This window comes from Lissotriton helveticus, chromosome 11, assembly GCF_964261635.1.
Source record: "Lissotriton helveticus chromosome 11, aLisHel1.1, whole genome shotgun sequence".
Lineage (NCBI taxonomy): Eukaryota > Metazoa > Chordata > Amphibia > Caudata > Salamandridae > Lissotriton > Lissotriton helveticus.
Window position 1 is genome coordinate 111422637 of NC_136072.1, and position 19478 is coordinate 111442114.

The 19478-nt window shown below is 50.3% G+C and overlaps 1 protein-coding gene across 2 annotated transcripts in view; it reads right to left on the bottom strand.

Moving 5' to 3' along the window:
• Positions 1-19478, bottom strand: part of GNB4 (G protein subunit beta 4) — a 708510-nt gene that overhangs the window by 328767 nt on the left and 360265 nt on the right. For both annotated transcript variants that reach the window (XM_078665739.1, XM_078665738.1), the window contains 2 exons: positions 5773-5811; positions 168-274 (listed from right to left, as the gene is read on the bottom strand). In XM_078665739.1, the coding sequence (XP_078521865.1) occupies positions 168-274; positions 5773-5811 (146 nt within the window). The remainder of the gene's footprint in view (positions 1-167; positions 275-5772; positions 5812-19478) is intronic.

The following is a 19478-nucleotide window of genomic DNA, read 5'->3' on the forward strand; positions in this document are numbered from 1 at the left end:
ATTTAATTAATTTGCCTGATTTTAAGTGTGAGAAATTATGTGCATGTCATTAAGAGAGATTAAAAAATATATATATATTTTAATACATTAACAAATAGCTCTGCTCCAATTCAGTGTCAATATTCTAAAGGCAAAACAATCAAACCTGCAAGATGACTTTTACAAACCTTGAATCAGATCCCCAGTGCATGGCATATATTTTAGCTAAGTGGCCACGCAGGGTACGTCGTGTCCTCATCTGTATTCGACCCACTGAATCCAAACTTGTTGTAATCTAAGGAGAAGAGAAATGTTGAAATTAATCAAAAGTGGTTCTGAACTACATCAACTCAGTTTGTGCACACTATGTAACAGAGTTAGCCTTTGCCATCTAGCAAGCATCTGTAGATCTCATTAGATAAACAAAGAGTTATTCGTGTGTGCGGCTAAACAAAGTTAAAGGGTGCTGCCTCCAGGTAAGACCATAATGTGAATTGCATTACGGTAAATAAGAGTAATTTTTACCATCTCAATTACAGCCACAAATGTTATCAAGTCAACAATGAACTGCTCATAAAAAGTTGACAAACTTTTTCCCAATAGAATAGTTTAGGAATGAGGTATATGGGACTATTGGGATCCTGAACAGCAAATAAAGAAATGGACCTCCATTGCCTCTCGTTGATGAGATGAATAGCCTTAATTAAGGTGGTCATCCTACACAACCTCCTATCTTTTTTCTACAACATTCTTGCTCCTCTAAACAAACAATTTTTCAAAACACTGGCTCACACATGATCACATTGGCAAGGGAGAGGGGGCAACTCAGACTCAACTCTGTTACCATATGATTAAGGAGGCTAGCTGCCCTGACTGAGTTACATTATTACTGTGCACAAGCACAATATGCATACTATTCGAAACACCCTCCATATATCACCCCTCAGGCTGTAAAACAGGACACTGCATAATCTACCCAACCATGAGCACTGATTGGCAGAATCCCCATGGACTTTAGGCTAAAAGAAATTCAGTAGCTAGCACATAACTGGTCTGGGATGGAATCCAAAAACATGCCTCACTTCCCATTCTCTATGCTCCAGAACGGCCGCTCGAGCATAACCCACTTAACCAGCTCAATGAAGAACAATGAAGAACAATAATCACTTCACAAAGTAAGCAGCTGGAGAACAACTACGTTTGGGGTCCTGTTTCTAGAAGAGGTCTTTTTAGAACATACTAATATTAATGACAAGCTATAAGCCACTGCCATGGGCAGATGCACTTATTTTCAGCTTAGGGCGCTGTACAAGGCTAGCTATCCCTCTTTCCCCACAGGAATCAGTCAAGCAAGACGATGCCTCTTATTATGACCCTCCAATCAAACAGACACATTATCAGTAGGCTGTTTGCATCAATAAAAACTGAGGCCCCAGTGACAAAGTCTTGCGCGAAAGAAAGATGGAAATCCCATCTGGGGCAAGTCCTCTGACAAAGAGTGGGCATACTGCTGCAACCAGTTTGGACGGGGACTTGTTCATTAAAACAATTTCAACCAGCATACAGTACACCCATAAAAACATGAATTGAACCCATCACATAACACAAACTGTAAAAAGTTTGGCTGCTGACACAGACTTTTCACATCTTGAATGGGTTTGTGTCAAGACTGCAGATTACTGTTGAAGTGTTTGAACTTACCTCAACTATGATTAAAGTGGATGTGTCACCATCTCCCAAAGTGGCCTTAATTGGATATACAGAGCAGATACACCCATTAGTTAGGCGTTATGGCAAAAAGAAAGGTAGCCTGCTGGGCCTGGCTGTCCAGGCAGTAGTGCTTTGTGAACCTGTGGAGAGATGCCCATAGGGCAGTCTGGCAGATCTCCAGGATTGGCACCCACACTAGTGCAGTGGTAGCAGCCTTCGCTCATGTGAAATGAGTGTGCAATCCAAGAAAATCTTAATGCACAACAATTCATCTGGAGATGGTTCTCTTTTGCATCTCTATGTCCTTTTTTGCTCCAGAGAAACCTATATAGAGTTTGCCATCTTGTCTGCAATCTCTAGTCTAGTTGATGAAGAAGCTAAGGGCCTTTTTAGGTTCCAGACAGTGCAGCCATTCTATCTTGGAGGGATGGGGAGAGGAGTAAAAAGTTGAGGCTGGCCAATCGCATCATTCCCGAGACTCGGGACAAGAATGGAGCACACCATGCCACTTCTCAAGCCATCACCCGAACGTTCGCCGACTATTACGCGGCCCTCTACGCAGCCCAACCCCCTCGGACTTCCTTGGCAACCTTACTGGCCGAGACCGGGACTCAGCTGCCCTGCCTTTCCCAGACGACTCGGAGACACTGGATCTTCCTTTTACCCCAGAAGAGATACACGGGACTCTTTCACTGTTGCACTCCGGCAAAACGCCCGGGCCTGACGGTTACCCCCCAAGAATATTACGCGGCCTATCGGGACACATTGGTCCCGCACTTGGTGGAGTTGTTTGAACACGTAGTGGACAAAGAGTCCTTCCCGCCTGAGACGGATGTGGCCACTATTGTAGACCTCCGGAAGACGCAGCCGCCCTCCCTTGCCTGTGCAGACTACCGCCCCATCTCTCTTATCAATACGGAGGGCAAAATCTTCACCACTGTGGTGGCCCAACGACTCGGCCACCACTTGCAAGAGCTGGTTCACACAGATCAATGCGGCTTCATGCCTGCTTGGGTTACCCGACACTGCATACGCCGCCTCCATCTCGCCTTTGCACATCGTCATCACCTCACCCCGTATCTAGCCTTGCTTTTCATAGACTTTGAAAAAGCACAGATCCGGTCACACAGAGTCATAGACAAGAGCCACTCCTTGAAGAACTAAGAAATATTCACAGGACAGGAGCCGACAAACCGGACCCCCTGTCCTGCAAGAAGCAAGTGACCAGAGACACTGATAGGGAAGTGGGGTAGGAGGCAACCCACAGCCGAGACAGAGCCTGCGGGAACTCCCCTTGCCCTAGGCAAAAACCCAGACAGTGCTTGAGCCACAAGAAAAGACGCAGAGCACACCTGTGTGCACCAATATGGGAAGTATTCACAGAATACAGAATAGACTGTTTCGGAACGGAACAGAGGGACCTACCTGCCCCCCCCGGGGTGCATGTCCACCTGTAGACAGGCAAGACGGGCACAGTGAGGCTGCAAGAACACGCCAGGACAAAACAAGCGTGACAAAACCCCAACGAAACAGCAGGGAAGGACGCCCCTACTGAGGCGGGGGATGTACTACGGACCAACCGTACACAACCAATTGTATCCCCCGGAGAGAAACCAACCCCATGGATCTCACCAGAGGAAACATCCTACAACAGTACAAAGACTCAACTTGCGGCAAAACTTCCTGGGTAAGGAAGAGTATCATTAGAACAGCCAAAAAATACCCCACCTAGGGTAAGGCACAACCCTACAAAAGAAGGGTCCCTCTTGAGACAAGCTCGTAGGCAGAGGCTCAAAAGAAAGGTAAACACAGCTTAACCAGCTGTACCAGAATAAGGAAATAGCACGGCTGAACAGCAACACAACCCAGAACATCTGTTACACACAACGGGTAACAGAAAAGAAAGTGACAGCACCGTCACAAAACCAAAAGTCCCCTACGAGGATTAAAACATGGGAAGACGATCAAACATAAACAGGAGGCACCTGTCTGCCGAATCAGCATGGGCATCAAAAAGAGTGACCCCATCAAATGGTAGATCTCTAAGCCGCTCATGAACATGCTGTGGGAAAACACCATCGCGCAACCACGCATAGCGGTGCATGACAACCGACTTGGCCATAGCCCGACCCACGGAGTCAGTGGTGTCCATTGCAGACCGAATCGAAAATTGCACCATATCATGGCCATCACGGATGAGGCGTCCAGATTGGCACGAGAGCTCTCCGGCAAGGAGGGGAGGAGCTGCTCGACCGAGTCCCAAAGGGCAAATGTAAACACACACAACATGTTTAGGGACCGGAGTACCGAGCTGGCGGATGCAAACACATTGCGGCCACATGACTCCAACCACCGAGACGCTTGAGTGGGAGGATGCAACGGAACAGGAGTGGTAGGGAGAGCTGCCTGAATCACAAGTCCTCCAGCCCCAGGATGGAGGGCCAAACAGGCAGGGTCATCGGGAGCCAGGCAATGGCGATGTGCCACAGCACGATCCACGGGGCCCCCCGAAGAGGGCCCCGCCCATGTCCCAAGAAGGATGTCAAATAATGACTCCGCAAATGGCAACAATGGTTCCATGTCCCCCGCGCACTGGTGGAGAAGATCCAGCAAAGGCTCCGATGGTCTAGAGACTGAGGGCGGCTGCATCCTCAAAATGGCTGTGGCCCTGCAAACAGCCCTGACTAACGTCCCACTAGCCTCTGTGGCCCTGCAAGGCACCGACAGCAAGTCATCTGTAGGTGACGGACGCAAGCTAATCCGGCCACCTAACAGAGGCTCAGCAAAGTGATGAGTAGGCCAATGCCCCACTGGCGCCCGCTCCAAAGAGCGATGAAATGACTCAGGGGGTGGGGAATCCACTGGGACCACATCCCCACCAATAAAGCCGGAGTAGGTACCGGCGACGAAGAGACGTAGAGCCAGCGACCTCCAAAAAGGCCTCAACCATCCTAGTCGAGCGAGCGTCGGCGACCACCCAAAAGGCCTCGACAGACCGGCGTCGACTCACGTCCCCCCCAAGGTGGAAACCTGCAGGGAGAGAGTGTGCCGAAGCAGTGTTGTGCACCGCACCGCGTCGCAGCCACCTCCAGCGACGTCACAGGAAGTCTCGGAAGGCTGTGCGACGGCGCTGTGGAAAGGCTAGATGTCGTGGGATGTCTCTCCAGTCCGCATCCCCACGTTGCGCCGACCCTGGATTCGGAGTCAGGGCACTCGATCGGAGCCGAGGGTAAACCCGCCGGCGGAGTCCCGAAATGAGTCCCTACCCTTCCTGTGGGTCTGAAGGCGCGCCAATGGAGGGGGGCAAAGCAAGAAAGGACTGCAGGGCCCTGCAGTAGTCCTCCATCTGAGGTCGAGTCACCCCAGCACCCGGAAACGGGGGTTATGCAGGATCTGACTCCTGGGGTCCAGACTCAGGCAAAGACCAGGAGCCGCGGGCCCCGATGTTATGTCGACGCGAAGCTGACGACTTCCACAACTTCCGTTTGTGCTTACCTGAGGCAGGCGAATGACGGCAACGGTCCCGGGACCTGTCCCGAACAGGATCGTCCTCCTGATAGGACTGGCACCGCGTGGACATCTCCCCTGGAGAAGGAGACCGGTGTCGCGAGGGGTCCAGGACATCCGGGCAGACAGCAGCTTCATGCGGCGTTCCAGCAGGGATTTTGGCGTCGAGCAGGCCTGAAGATAACAAAAACAGGCCAGAGGTATCACTTTCCCGGATACGCGCTAGGACGCGAAAAAGGAGAAATCTGACGTCAGCACGCCGGGGGGGGGGGGAATGTCTTCATTGAGATCGCTTCCGTGGACGACGTTAGGACGGAGCCGAGCGACACCAACCTCCTGGCGTGCAGAGGTATTGCTGGGGAAAAAAGATTTTCTGGATCCAGTCTGACGCCTGAGGAGATATTCTAAGTAACGGAATCTGCGGCTAGATGCCTCTATCAGATAAGGTAAAACAGTACAGTTTTTATCAAAAGCACGAAAAACAAGCAAGAAAATACAGACAATAAAACGTGATCTAATTCACAGTTAAAGAGCATGCAAATGTTTCAAGTAAAGTACACATTAAAGATATTTTACCTGTGCAAGAGTTGTGTCACTACATGCTTTCCTTGCATCCTAAAACAAATATAAAGAGAATAGATAAAAACATTTGAAAAAAAACCTGCTTCAAAAAAATTATCTAACTTCTAGAATACAATACAAGGGCACAAAATAGCATTTAATAAATGTTTTCAATTGAATAGTAGTTATACACACAAATATAACTAAAGTCCATTTTAATTCAAGTTTACACACATACAAAGAAGAAGAATATTGCCATTAAATGTGATATCAAAGCCATTATCGCACAGATTGTAAAACAATAAGAGGGATGAAGGGTGCTGATGTACAAGGTGCCTCTTAGGGAATCTTTCATCCTTGTACAGACAGATGCAGTGTGATTCTGTTGGGATAGAAAATGTATGTGCTGGGTGTATGTATGCCTACGAGTTGTGCACTACAGGAAGGATACTGTGCTGTGCAGTGTGGGTATGCTGTATACTTGTGCTGGGAGTATGTGTGCCTGTGAATGGTACAAAAAGGGAAAACCCTAGGTTCCATTTAGGTAGACTCGGGCCAGCATGGGAAAACAGGAGGCGAGGAGGTACAGACATTCCGCACCCACCCCACCGACAGATTTGTGTACTGCTGCACTCCTGTAAACTGGATGGGATACACTGTATATAGAGGAAAGAGCCAGGCCTCATTTCAAAAGGGTGCTCTTTGATTCAGTGAAAGAGAACAAGGAAGGGGTTTGGCACATATCAGGAAGGAGATGGGGTTAATAAGACATTTATAAAGAGTAGTGCTAACCTTGTGATACAGATATCAATGTGGCTGACATCCAGGTGTGAACTCTTGTCACTCCAATGGCCTGCGTTTTGGGGCTTTCAGCTTTAGAGTCGCTACTACTGTGACAGTCTGATTTAAAAAAGAAGAGAGGCAGAGGAGTGGGCACTTCAAAAGAAGCAGACCCTCAATATAAACTTCCAAGACTCAGACTCTACATCACATTTGGTGTCTGGTAATGGATTATACGCAGGGGAGCTTCAGACTCTAAATAATGTCATCTGGCAAGCAGTTAGGCGGGCTGTGTGAGGAGCAGAAGCTCTGAAAGACTTCTGTCTGTGACCAGGACTGAGGGCTGAGGCCTGCTAGCCTCCTTGCTGGGGCGAGGGGACATCACCCAAGGAATCCATAGCCACCTGCTCTAAAGCACCTGCACCTTCCTGCTTGCCAATACCAGTATGCCCTATGAAAAATAGGAGAGAGCTGAAGGGATGGAGGCCCAGTGGGGAACAGTGTTGAGTCGACTTCCTTTGCAAGGTATGAGGAAGTTTGTATCCACCTTAACTTAATTGGAAAAAGCACAGGTATCCATCAAATGCATATTTACCCCAAAGGTTTTCCCAAGGGAGGGTCATGGTAGAGGGCGCTCAGCCAGCCGCACATTCACAACCGCTCCCTCCAGAGTCCAAGGCTCTCAAAGCTGTCAGTGGCAAGACTATTCCAGGTTCTGAGGTTTCTATCCTTCCAGGAGACCTTGCTGCCGAGGATGCAGAGGGGGACCAAGAGGAAGTTCACGCGGAAATGGCTCTGGCAAGTGTTCTCTATTCTTCCCAACTAAAAGTGGGAGGGTGCTTGGCTCAGTTTGCAAACAATTGGGAACGTCTCACATAAGACGCCTGGGCCTTCCAGACAATAAGGGGGGCTCATATAGAATATTACATGACTCCGAAGGCAAGGTATCCCCCTCCACTACTCTTTTTCTGAAGGAATTTTCTCCTGGTATCCCAGGAAGTGGAGGAACTGCTGAACAAACAGGCAAGATCCCACACCACCCTGCACCCAGAAGGCTTCATAAGCAACCTTTATCCTGGTGGAGAAAAGTGATGGGGGGGGGGGGTCTACATCCAGTAATCAACCTGCAAGAGTTCGAGTAGCTGGTCTACTGCCACTTCAAAATAGAAGAAATTAATCTCCTGTGAGATATTCTCAGTCCTTCTGACTGGAATGGCAGCTTCAACCTGTAGGATGCGTATTTCACAGTCGTTATTTTGCCACCACATTGAAGATTCCTACAGTTTTTGTGGGAATATCAACTGTACACGTTCACCTCCCTGACATTTGGTCTCTCTTACACTTCTTGGTGCTTCACCAAGGTGCTGACGCCAGCCATGGGGACATCTGAGAGCTAAGTCTGTTAGTCTACCTGGATGACATCCTCTTAATGGACCAATGTCCAAAGAGACTCTGAGAGCTCCTCCAAACAACTGTACACCTATTAGAGAGCTTGGGTTTCGTCATCAATGCGAGAAAGTCACTGCTGACGCCAGTTCAAAAAACAACATTTTGGGGGTTTGCCATAGACTCCAAAAAGGTCACCTTGAGTATTCTGATGAATAAAATGGCGAAGATCTGGCAAAAGCTTTGCAAGACTATTTTGAAGGAACACACCTCACTGATACTAGCTCACCCAGTTGGACTGCTTTCCTCATCTATTCAGGCAATTTTTCCCAGCCCACTCCATAACCGACCCCTTGAAAGCATAAAGGCTCATCACCTCCGCAGAGGTGCGACATACTTAGAGAAGTTTCCTATGACAGAGAAGGCAAAGGCAGAGATGAGATGGTAGCTCACACATATGGAAGCATGTGACGGAAGAGCACTCTTCGGTTTCAACCCAGACCTTGCCATAGAATCTGATGCCAGCAGAGAAGGTTGGGGCATTTGTTGCGGAGAGTTATTCACAGGAGGGAAATGGTCTGCTAAAGAACAACAATTATATATTAACTGGCTCGAACTTCTAGCGGGTTCTTTTGACACATGTTGAGGGACCAAAGAGAGAGCACAGTGCTGCGTGTTACTGTAGATGGGCAATGTCTCAGCAGTGTGGTATATCAACCATCTCAGCGGGACCCGGTCAAAAGCACTAGCGGGGCTGGAGCTGGCCTAGGACTTTTGGTATTTCTGCCTGGACTGCAACATCTCAGCAACATTTCAGTGATTGCACATTATCTCTGCGGCAGAGCCAACGAAGTGGCATACTGGATTCCAGACAAGATTCGAGCCTTGCTGAGCCAATTACAGCAAAAACAGTAACATTTCAGACAGTTTGCTATAAACTTGCAATATGCTTGGCTGACCACTAAGCCACACACCTATCCCAACTCCAGGCGTATGTATACAGATTTTGTTTGAGGGATGCCTGCCTTCCAAAATGACATCAACAATCTTGTGAGGAAGATAGAAAACACTCAGTTGTCACCGCCTTATCACCAAACATGAAGGTGAAGTGCACAGGTTTGGATGCAGGACCCTGCCCTGCCACCATGACAGGAGATCCCCCCGAAGAGGCGGACGGATTAAAATACGGGTACACATGTTCTGGACTTTGGAATATCATATACTCTCCATGCCTAGTCTGGAGCCACTAGGATGACTTGGCCTGGTTGGTCTTTATCTTCTTTAGAACTCAGGACAGGAGCAGTATCAGCAGTACTCTAAGCGGAATGAGTCTCTGAACTAGACCCGCTGTTGAAACTGCAAATATCATAAGTGTTGTTACTGTGCATTCACAACACTGGCAAATATATCGAGCCAAGGTTCTCCCTATTCTTGGAAGATCGCTTTTACCACTTCCGGATGTAGAAACCATTTATGGTCTGCAAGGCATCGACAACCGAGTTTGTCACCCAGGGCGTTCATAGATCCCACCAGCGGCAAAGAACTAGTCCTGCATTCCAGCTATGAGGTGGACAGCCTCCTGGCACAGGGTCCACGACCCAACCCAGCCCTGCGTGTTGCTGTAGCACATGGCGGTAGTGTTTTCCTGTGAACATCTGAACTAGCCTCATTTTGATGGCTGGCAGGACGGCTTTCAACGCCAAGTGGATGGCAATCAGCTCCATCAAGATGATATGGATTCAGGTATCCGCCGGAGACTAGAGACTTTCAACCACCTCCTCTCACAGGTGCCCACCCGCTCCTAAAAGCGATGAATAGTTACCATTGTCAACCCAGGGTGGGTAAGGGAGAGGGGTTTGCTGCTGACCCAATCACAATTCAACAACCACCACTACAGATATTTTGCAGCTTCCTCCAAAATCTGGACCCGATCACTGAGATTGCCCTGATGGCTGGAACGTAAGATCCCACTACAGAGCCCATATATGCCATTTATAGTGCTTCACCACCAAGATGCAGGAGACCATCACACCCAGCAGCCCCAGAGTCCGTCTCACAAAAATCCAGGACCGAGGCTAAAACATTAGGATCATAGCCCGAATGTCCTGGATTCTGCACTGGGGCGTAGACGCAGAAACTGCACCGTGTCCAGAATGGCTCAGATGTAAGAAAGTATTTCAGAAGGAGTCTGGTGTGACTTTGGCATGTGAACCCCAACAAATGTAGAAGGTATGCCTTAGTCTGGTGGTGCACCAGTCTTCAGCAGCCAGTCAACAAGGTATGGAAAGACTGGCACCCCCAAATTCCAAAGATGAGCAGCCAACACCGCCATCACTTTTGTGAACACCTTGGGGGCACTGGTGATGCCATAGAGGAGCACAGAGAACTGGGAATGCGCTTGGCCCACGTGAACCGCAAACAATGTTACAGGGTCCGCAAGACAAGGATATCAAAGTAAGTGTTCTGCAGGTCCACCACTACTATCTAATCTATCTGGTCTAGGACAAACAGAACCTGGGCGAGCATCTTGAATTGGTCCTTAATCCGGAAAGCGCTGAGAGGGCAAAGGTCTATAATAGGGTGGAAGCCTTAGTCCTTTATCAGCATCAGAAACTACCAACCACAACTTACTTCAGGCATCTGCACCCTCTCGTTGGCTCCTCTGGTCAAAAGAGCCTGCACCTCCGGATGTTAACAAGGACAGGTGATCCTCTCACAGCCGCTGTACACACAGCAGCATAGGAGGCAGGGTTTCTAGGAATGGAAGAATGTAGCCCTGCCGGCCAATATGTGGCCCACAAGTTTGAGATGACAGTACCAGAACTGGTCTACTACCAGATGCTAGGGGCACACTAAGGTGGTATGGGGGCACGGCAACAGGTGGGACAGAGGACAAGGCTGCACTGTGTCCCTGGTGTCCACAAGACTTGTAGAAACATCGACGACTGCCATGAAAAGGCAGGGAAGCCTGCTAGCCCTCTGGGTATGGCTGGTATTGTGGATGAGACTGAAACTCCTACCCTATCCACATAAGGGCCATAAGGAAGAGTGCAGTTGGCAGGGGGCAGTTGACAGACCCAGTGATTGAGCCGTCACACTTCAGCACTGCATCCGCCTTGTCACCTTGTAGGCAAGAGCCATCGAAGAGTGTGTCCATGAGGTTTGCTTGGACATACCCTGACAAGCTCACTGACCACAACCAAGCTTGACGCCGATGAGCCACTGTGGAGGTGATGTCGGTAGCAGTGGAGATAGATCGAATTCTGGTGAGGGTCGCAGAGTCAGGATAAAGTTCAGGACCAAAGTCGGTCGAATCAGGGAACAGATTTAGAGGGCCCAGCTGGCAGGTGCTGAGTGGATTCTAGCAACATCTCTGCAGAAGGAGTGCAGGAGTGGGATTTAGAGGCACCAAGATGCCCTGCGTCCATTCTGAGGACACAGAGGAGTGCGTTGAAGTCAAACAACATTTAGACTTCTTCAACTTACCACATAACGACTTGGACTTTGAGGATGACTGGTTGAGGAAACAACTCCGTAAATGGACCAGAGATTTTCTGCAGGGTCGAGGGTCAGGATCCGCACCTTCCTGATGGAGAGTCACCTGAGGCTGAACTGGAGGCTGCGGAGCCGGGGACGGCACCCGCACAGGGGAAGTCTCACGGACTGGAGAGGACTCACCCGGATCGGCGAAGCCGCTGGAGCCAGAGAATCATCATGATGAGAAGAGACATCAGAAGCTGGAGAGGCCGGCTTCGGAGAAACATAATCCTTTCTTCAAGATCGTTCAACTGGAGTCACTGACCTTGACCTCGTCTTCGACGCCAGTACTCTTGACCTCGAAGAGCTATGTCGCGAGGCGGGTCTCTTCTTGGACCTCTTATTTTTCTTCGATCTCGAAGTATGCGACGACGAAGACTTCGCCCTTTTCCTTCCTCTCTTCTCCTTTTTAGCTTTGGTCATAAACAACTTGGCCTCCCGATCCTTGATCGCCTTCGGGTTCATTTTTCTACAGCTTCTGCACTCTTTGACATCGTGGTCCGAAGAAAGGCACCAAAGACAATCTTTGTGCGGGTCCGTAATAGACATATGCCTGCCACATTCTCTACACGGTTTAAAACCTGTTTTTCTCGAAGAAGCCATTTCCTGAAGAAGCCATTTCCTAAAGAAACAGAAACAAGGATACAAAGTTTTCTCTCTATGAAAATTGAGAGCCCCAGAAAATCCGTTGGCTTCAACGGCACGGAAAAAAGGGAACTGATGTCATCACGCCGACAATGTCCTTTTGTGGCTCCGGTGACGTCACGCGATGCCGCATGCGGAGCCGGTCCATTGTGACTTCCTCATCGGCGTGGGAAGAGCTAGGAAAGAATTTCCCGCGGAATGCTGGTGCAGGGGGTATTCAGAAGGTGAGGAATCAAAAGGTGAGGAATCAACAGGCAGAAGTATCGATCAAAATACTATTGTACAGCTCTTTTAAAGATCCTGTGGGTCTCTGAGCTGAACGGCAAAGTGATATAAGCATGCAAATCTATGAAAGATCCCATTCTGTAGACATTCCATGTACTAAATCTTCAAGGCATGGAAGTTGGAACAGTTCACAAAAGTTTGAAAAAATTTGCAAGGAACGACCCATCAGGTCTTGCACCTTATCTGATTTGCCCTTCTATCTTTGATTGTCTTTGCTGCCAATCACGATGGTCCTGTTTATCCTTAATGTTTGATCTATCCTTTGTTCGTTTATTAAGCTTTTTGATTTTATTCTTACGGTTGTGCTTATCTTTATTGTTTGATATGCCTATACACATTTATTGTAAAGCACTCTGATACCCGTAAGGGTCTTGTTCGCGCTATATAAAACTTTCATATAAATAAATAAATAAATAGTATGGCTATAAGCTTTAGTAGATGAACATATTGTTCTATTTTTCCACCACTTATTTTAAAGCGTTTCATTTAAGATGACATTTGCAATCCAAGTTGCAGGCTTTATTCCATAACCAACTTGTAGAACCCAATCACAAGCTCATAGAGGTACATAAAACTCCTTCTGGAAAGCCAGTACTATATGCTCTTTGTTCTGCACAATCGCTTCAATTCTAGTGCACAAATCTAAGCATCTGGAAAAAAAAAAAAGAACTCACATACAGCAAGTAGAGCAAGATAGTCTGATTGCATGAGACGTTAAGACGAGGTACAGCAAAGTCATCCAAATATTAGAAAATCACATTTCTGACTCATGCACACAGTGACATAGGGCTTTTCTTCATGAAGCCTGGCACAAGCAAGATCAATTTCATAAGAGGATCCTGCCCCCACATCCCAAAATATCCGCTGGCTTTCACAGACTTGACTTGTCATATCACACAAACCATCAGAAACAGAGAGCACAGATGGCAAACATATAATTCACGTGTCATTTAGAGGGACGGATGTGGTGGGACTAAAAGAGCAAGAGTGAGTAACTACGATCTAATACTTCATCGTATCCCACCATGGCTCCAACCATGCTTCAGGCTCCAAATATTCTAAAGTTTTTCTAGAGCATTATTGGAGAAAGGCAGGGAAATTACCTGTGGACTAAAGACAAAAATGGCAAATGTGGGTAGGCATATGGTGCTCTTGATGGCAAAGGTATCTTTATACAAAAAGAATATGTACCAAATATAAGGAACAAGTTACTTATTGGTTACTGCAGGTCTTGAACACTTGTGTTTCCATAAATTCACATGCTTGAGTCATTCCCAGTTGTCAAGATGAGAGTCCTTCATTAATTTTCTGAGAGCAGTGTTTTTATAATAAGGCCTGAAGCATTGTCGCCTTATGTTACCCAGTAGCCGCAGAAGAAAATTCCAACTTTAGCATATAGGAAGGAATCACTTTGCATCAACTCCCAATAGAGGCTACCATACCTCAGATTTCTTCGCACCATTGTGAAGAAAAATTGGATTTCTACATTTTACACATGAAATACAATGAAATAGCACAGAGAGGAGACAAAGGGTCATCTCATGAAATAGCTACCAAAGAACTGCCTCACCAATTACCAATTCTGCGAACATTCCCTTATACAAGCAGTACGGAGTACATGTATGGCAGCTTTTATATATGTCCACCAACGGGACTCACTCATGGTTTTCACCAGAGTCTGCTGTTCCTCTTGGGAAGTATTCTATAATTTAGTCGACAACCATATTAATGGTCAATAAAATCCAATGTGCAACGCCTTGCTAGGAGAGAGATTAACCTCTTATTGGGAGACCAAATAAAACAGAATTGTCTTGAATTCTGAAACGCTTCGTCTTATGAAGACAGAATTTAAGATTTCAGCAGAAAGTCAAGAAGTGCAACGATCTTTACATCGGAGTAGCTAGATTTTGCAAAACAAACCTTCAAAGTAACTGGTTCATTTAGATAAAAGTCTGACAGCACTTGTGATCTGTTTGTCGGAGACGTGTCCTTTTGCAATCTAAGGGAAGGATCCTGAATAGTAAATGCCTGAATTTCACTCACTTAGCATGAAGAATTTAAAGCCAATGTTGTACCTGACAAACGCACGAGTTACTACTTGTGTAACGATATATCTGTAAGAGACATTAGTTAGTATTAGATTTCTTACCTTAGAATATCCCCAGGCGTCAGACTGGATCCGGAAACTTTTGCGTAGCAGTACCCATGCGCGTCGGTAGGCGTCGTCTGCGGCTCCGCGTCCGTCGTGGGCGCCGTGATGACGTCGTCGGAGTACTTAGACGCCGCCTCCGCGTGCTGACGTCAATTCTTTGACACAGCTTTTCCGCGCCAGAAACGCAGAGCTATGTTAAAAACCAACACTGGTGCCATTGAAACTAGGGCCCTGAAAGGGGACAACCCTAACCCTAGATATTGGTTCGCAGAACGGGGAGGATGGGTGGGTCGGTAAGGAATCTAATACTAACTAATGTCTCTTACAGATATATCGTTACACAAGTAGTAACTTGTGCATCTGAAAGAGACACGTTAGTATTAGATTCCTTACCTTAGAATAGATAACCCAGCAATACCAACCCCGGTGGTGGGTCTGCGAACCAATAATCACACCAGAAAGTCCTGGAGGACGGAACGGCCAAAGAAGCCATCCCTCCGGACTTGGCTGTCCAGGCAGTAGTGTCTTGCAAACGTGTGCAGCGATGCCCACGTAGCTGCCTGACAGATGTCTTGTAAGGGCACACCCCTGCCCAGGGCAGTGGTAGTCGCCGTGGCTCGGGTAGAATGAGCCCGTAATCCAGCAGGGGGCTCCTTCTTAGCCAGAGAGTAGCATGCCTGGATACACAAGATGATCCACCGGGAGATGGTCCTCTTATGTACCGCTTTCCCCTTCTTAGCGCCCACGTAACCAACAAAGAGTTGGTAATCCACCCGGAACTGGCGTGTGCGATCCAAATAAAATGAGAACGCACGTTTTGGGTCCAGACGGTGGAGCCACTCTTCCTCTTTAGAGGGATGCAGAAGGTTGGCAAGGTGATAGACTGCCCGATGTGGAAGGCCGTGACAAACTTGGGCAGGAAAGAAGGTTTGGTACGTAGCACCACTTTGTCCGGATGGACAGAAAGGAAAGGTGGAGTACAAGAAAGAGCCTGGAGCTCACTCACTCACTCTCCTGGCAGAGGTGATGGCAACCAGGAAAGCAGTCTTCAAAGTCAGAAGGCGAAGAGGACAGTTGTGAAGTGGCTCAAAGGGAGAGCACATCAGAAATGTAAGAACCAGGTTCAAGTCCCACTGAGGCATCACAAACGGAACAGGAGGAAACGTTTATGTGATGCCCTTAAGAAATCTGTTAACAATAGGGGACTTGAACAAAGAAGGCTGATCAGGTAGCCTGAGAAAGGCTGAAAGGGCAGAAAGGTAGCCCTTGATAGTGCCCAGAGCAGAGCCCTGCTGGGCAAGAGAAAGAAGGAAGCGAAGAACCTCAGAAAGAGGGGCAGCAAGAGGATCCACAGCCTTTTCTGTGCACCATGCCACAGAAAGAGGGGCAGCAAGAGGATCCACAGCCTTTTCTGTGCACCATGCCACAAATCTGTTCCACCTGCAGGCGTATACCGATTTTGTGGAGGGACACCTGGCTGCCAGAATGACGTTACAGACTTCAGGAGGCAAGTCAAATGGCTTCAACTGTCGCCGCTCAATCTCCAAGCATGGAGGTGGAGACTGGACAGGTTCGGGTGGAGGACCGTCACCTGCTGCTGCGACAGAAGGTCCTCCTGAAGAGGCAGACGAACCGGGGGATCGACTGACAGACTGAGTAGCTCTGGATACCAGTACCTTCTAGCCCAGTCCGGAGCCACAAGGATGACTTGGGCCCGGTCGCGCTTGATCTTCTTCAGCACTCTGGGCAGAAGTGGTATAGGCTGAAAGGCGTACAACAGACCGTAACTCCACTCGCGACGAAAAGCGTCTCCGAGGGAGTTCCGCCTTGGAAATTCCAACGCGCAGAACTGATGACATTGCGCGTTCTCTTTGGTGGCGAATAGATCTAACCAAGGCTCTCCCCATCGCTGAAAGAGGATTTGCGCCACGTCAGAGTTCAGACGCCATTCGTGATCCATCATGCACCGACGGCTGAGCTCGTCCGCCCTGGCGTTCAGAGAACCCGCCAGGTGTTGAGCCACCAGGGTCACGCCCTGGCGTTCCAGCCACTGCCAGAGGCGCAGAGCCTCCTGGCAAAGGGTCCACGACCCCACCCCGCCCTGTTTGTTGCAATACCACATGGCGGTGGTGTTGTCCGTGAACACCTGCACTACACTCCTCCGCCGGACACAGGGGAGGAATGCCTTCAGTGCTAGACGAATCGCCCGTAACTCCAACAGGTTGATGTGGAGCCGGGCCTCCGCCGGAGACCAGAGGCCTCTGATCTCCGCCTCTCCCATGTGGCCTCCCCAGCCCTGGAGGGACGCGTCCGTCACAACTAAGTGCTCCGGTTGGGGAAGGGAGAGGGATCTGCCGCTGACCCAATCGCGGTCCGTGAGCCACCACTGCAGCTGTCTCGCAGTGCCCTCCGAGATCAGGACGTGGTCGGACAGATTGCCCTGATGCTGGGCCCACTGAAACTTCAGGTCCCACTGCAGAACCCGCATCCGCCACCTGGCGTGATGCACCAGAAGGATGCAGGAGGCCATCAGCCCCAGAAGCCGCAGCGTCAACCTGACCGAGACCCGGGATAACGGCTGAAAGATGGGAATCAGAGCCTGAATATCCCGGACCCGCTGTTCGGGTGGATAAACCCGAAACTGCGCCTAGTCCAGAACCGCTCCGATGAAGAGGAGCTTCTGAGAGGGACACAGGTGTGACTTTGGCACATTGATGGAGAACCCCAGCTGGTGCAGGAGATCTGCCATAGTCTGGAGGTGGCTGACAACTGTCTGGGGCGAGCCCGCCTTCAACAACCAGTCGTCGAGGTAGGGGAAGACTGAAACCCCTAACCTGCGCAGATGAGCTGCGACCACCACCATCACCTTTGTGAACACCCGTGGGGCGCTGGTAAGGCCGAAGGGGAGCACGGTAAACTGAAAGTGCTCGTGGCCAACCGTGAACCGCAGGTAGCGCCGGTGGGCCGGCAGGACGGGGATGTGGAAATAAGCGTCCTGCAAGTCCAACGCTACCATCCAGTCTCCTGGGTCCAGGGCAGCTAGGACCTGAGCCAGTGTCAGCATCTTGAACTTCTCCTTCCGGAGGAAGCCGTTGACGTTCCGTAGATCCAAGATAGGGCGTAGGCCCCCTTTGCCCTTCTTGGGTACCAGAAAGTAGTGGGAGTAGCAACCACACCCTACTTCTGGCCCAGGAACACGCTCGATGGCCCCCTTGGCCAAGAGGGCCGTAACTTCCTCCTGCAGAAGTCGCAAATGATCCCCGGATACACGGTGGTTCTGCGGTGGCATGGCTGGAGGAGTCGCCTCGAAGGGGAGGGAGTAGCCCCTTCGGACGATTTGCAGCATCCACCTGTCCGAAGTGACAGTGCGCCAGTGGAGGTGGTGATGGCGAACCCTGCCCCCCACTGGCGTCACATGGGCCTGAAAGCACGGACTAGGAGGGTTTTGAGGCGGATGCTGCGGGGAAAAGTGTGGACTGACCTCGCCGTCGACCCCTACCGCCCGGACGGCGGTTACCACGGCCGCCACCGCGTTGGGTATTGCCCTGCGGAGCGTGGCTAGAGGCACGTGTGGGCGCACCCCTTCCGTGGCCACGAAAGGAGTGATAAGCAGCCGATTGCTGGCGCGGGGCCGAGAGGACCAAGGACTTGGCCGTAGCCCTGGAGTCCTTAAAGCGCTCGAGCGCATGGTCTGCTTTGTCGCCAAAGAGGCGACGGCCATCGAACGGCATGTCCATGAGTGTGTTCTGGACATCTGCCGAAAAGTTGGGGGAACTCAGCCAGGCGTGGCGTCTGACCGCCACCGTCGTTGCCATCGCTCTGCCTAGCGAGTCGGTGGTATCCAGCCCACACCTAATGGAATACTTGGCTGCGTCCCGGCCCTCCACAAGGGCTTGGCCGAGTTTGGCCCGTACCTCCAACGGACACTCTGGCAGCACATCCGCAACCGTATCCCACAGGGAGTGGGTGTAACGGCCCAAGAGGCATGCGGTGTTGGAAGACCGCAGACCAAGACTAAGGGATGAGAATATCTTCTTTCCATACTGCTCATACCTCTTGGATTCCCTGTCCGGCGGGGCGGACGGGAATGCGGTCTGGGAATTAGAGGCCTGGATGACCAGACTCTCGGGTGGGGTGGGTGGACAGGAAACATGGGTCGCCCGGGACTGGGCGGTGGCGTCTGGCCACGTTCCTATCTACGGGCGAACCCGTAGCGGGCTTGGACCAAGTGCCCAGAAGAACGTCGGTCAAGACCTCATTAAAGGGCAGCAGAGGCTCGGCCGAGCTTGACTGCGGTTTAAGGACCTCAGTGAGGAGATTAGTCCTCACGGCCGCGACGGGGAGCTCAAGGCCGAAGGCCTTGGCAGCCCTCATCAGCACCACACTATAGGTTGCCCCCTCCTCCGAAGCCACGGTAGGAGGGGAGACAAAACCAGTTTCTGGAGAGGTGTCCAGGCCACTGGCCTCCCCAAGGTCTCCTGTCCAGTCCTCATGAGAGGGACACTCTCTGGTCAGAGGGTCCTCAGACCCCTCCCAGTCCTCTTCATCACCCATATCCTGAAACTCAGGGTTCTCAACTAATGGGGCCTGTTCATAAAAGTGAAATTCACCAAACGACGTCTGGAGCGGCGCCCATTGGGGCCGTCCCGACGGCTGAACAGGAACGAAGGTGGAACCGGGGACGGCGCCGCCCGAGGACGGCGCCGGAGGCGACACCTGAGGGTCCGACACCGGGGAGGTCGTAAGGTCCACTGGCGACGAACCAGATCCCGAAGGAGGTCCAGCGGCGTCCTGCGGCGCCAGGCCCGAAGGCGCCGGCGGCGCCGGAACAACTGAACCCCTCGGCGCCGGGCCCTCGGCGCCGGCGGCGTCGGGATAGTGGGGACCTGCGGCGCTGGGCCCAAAGGCATCGGCGGCGTCGGGGCCGAAGCACCCG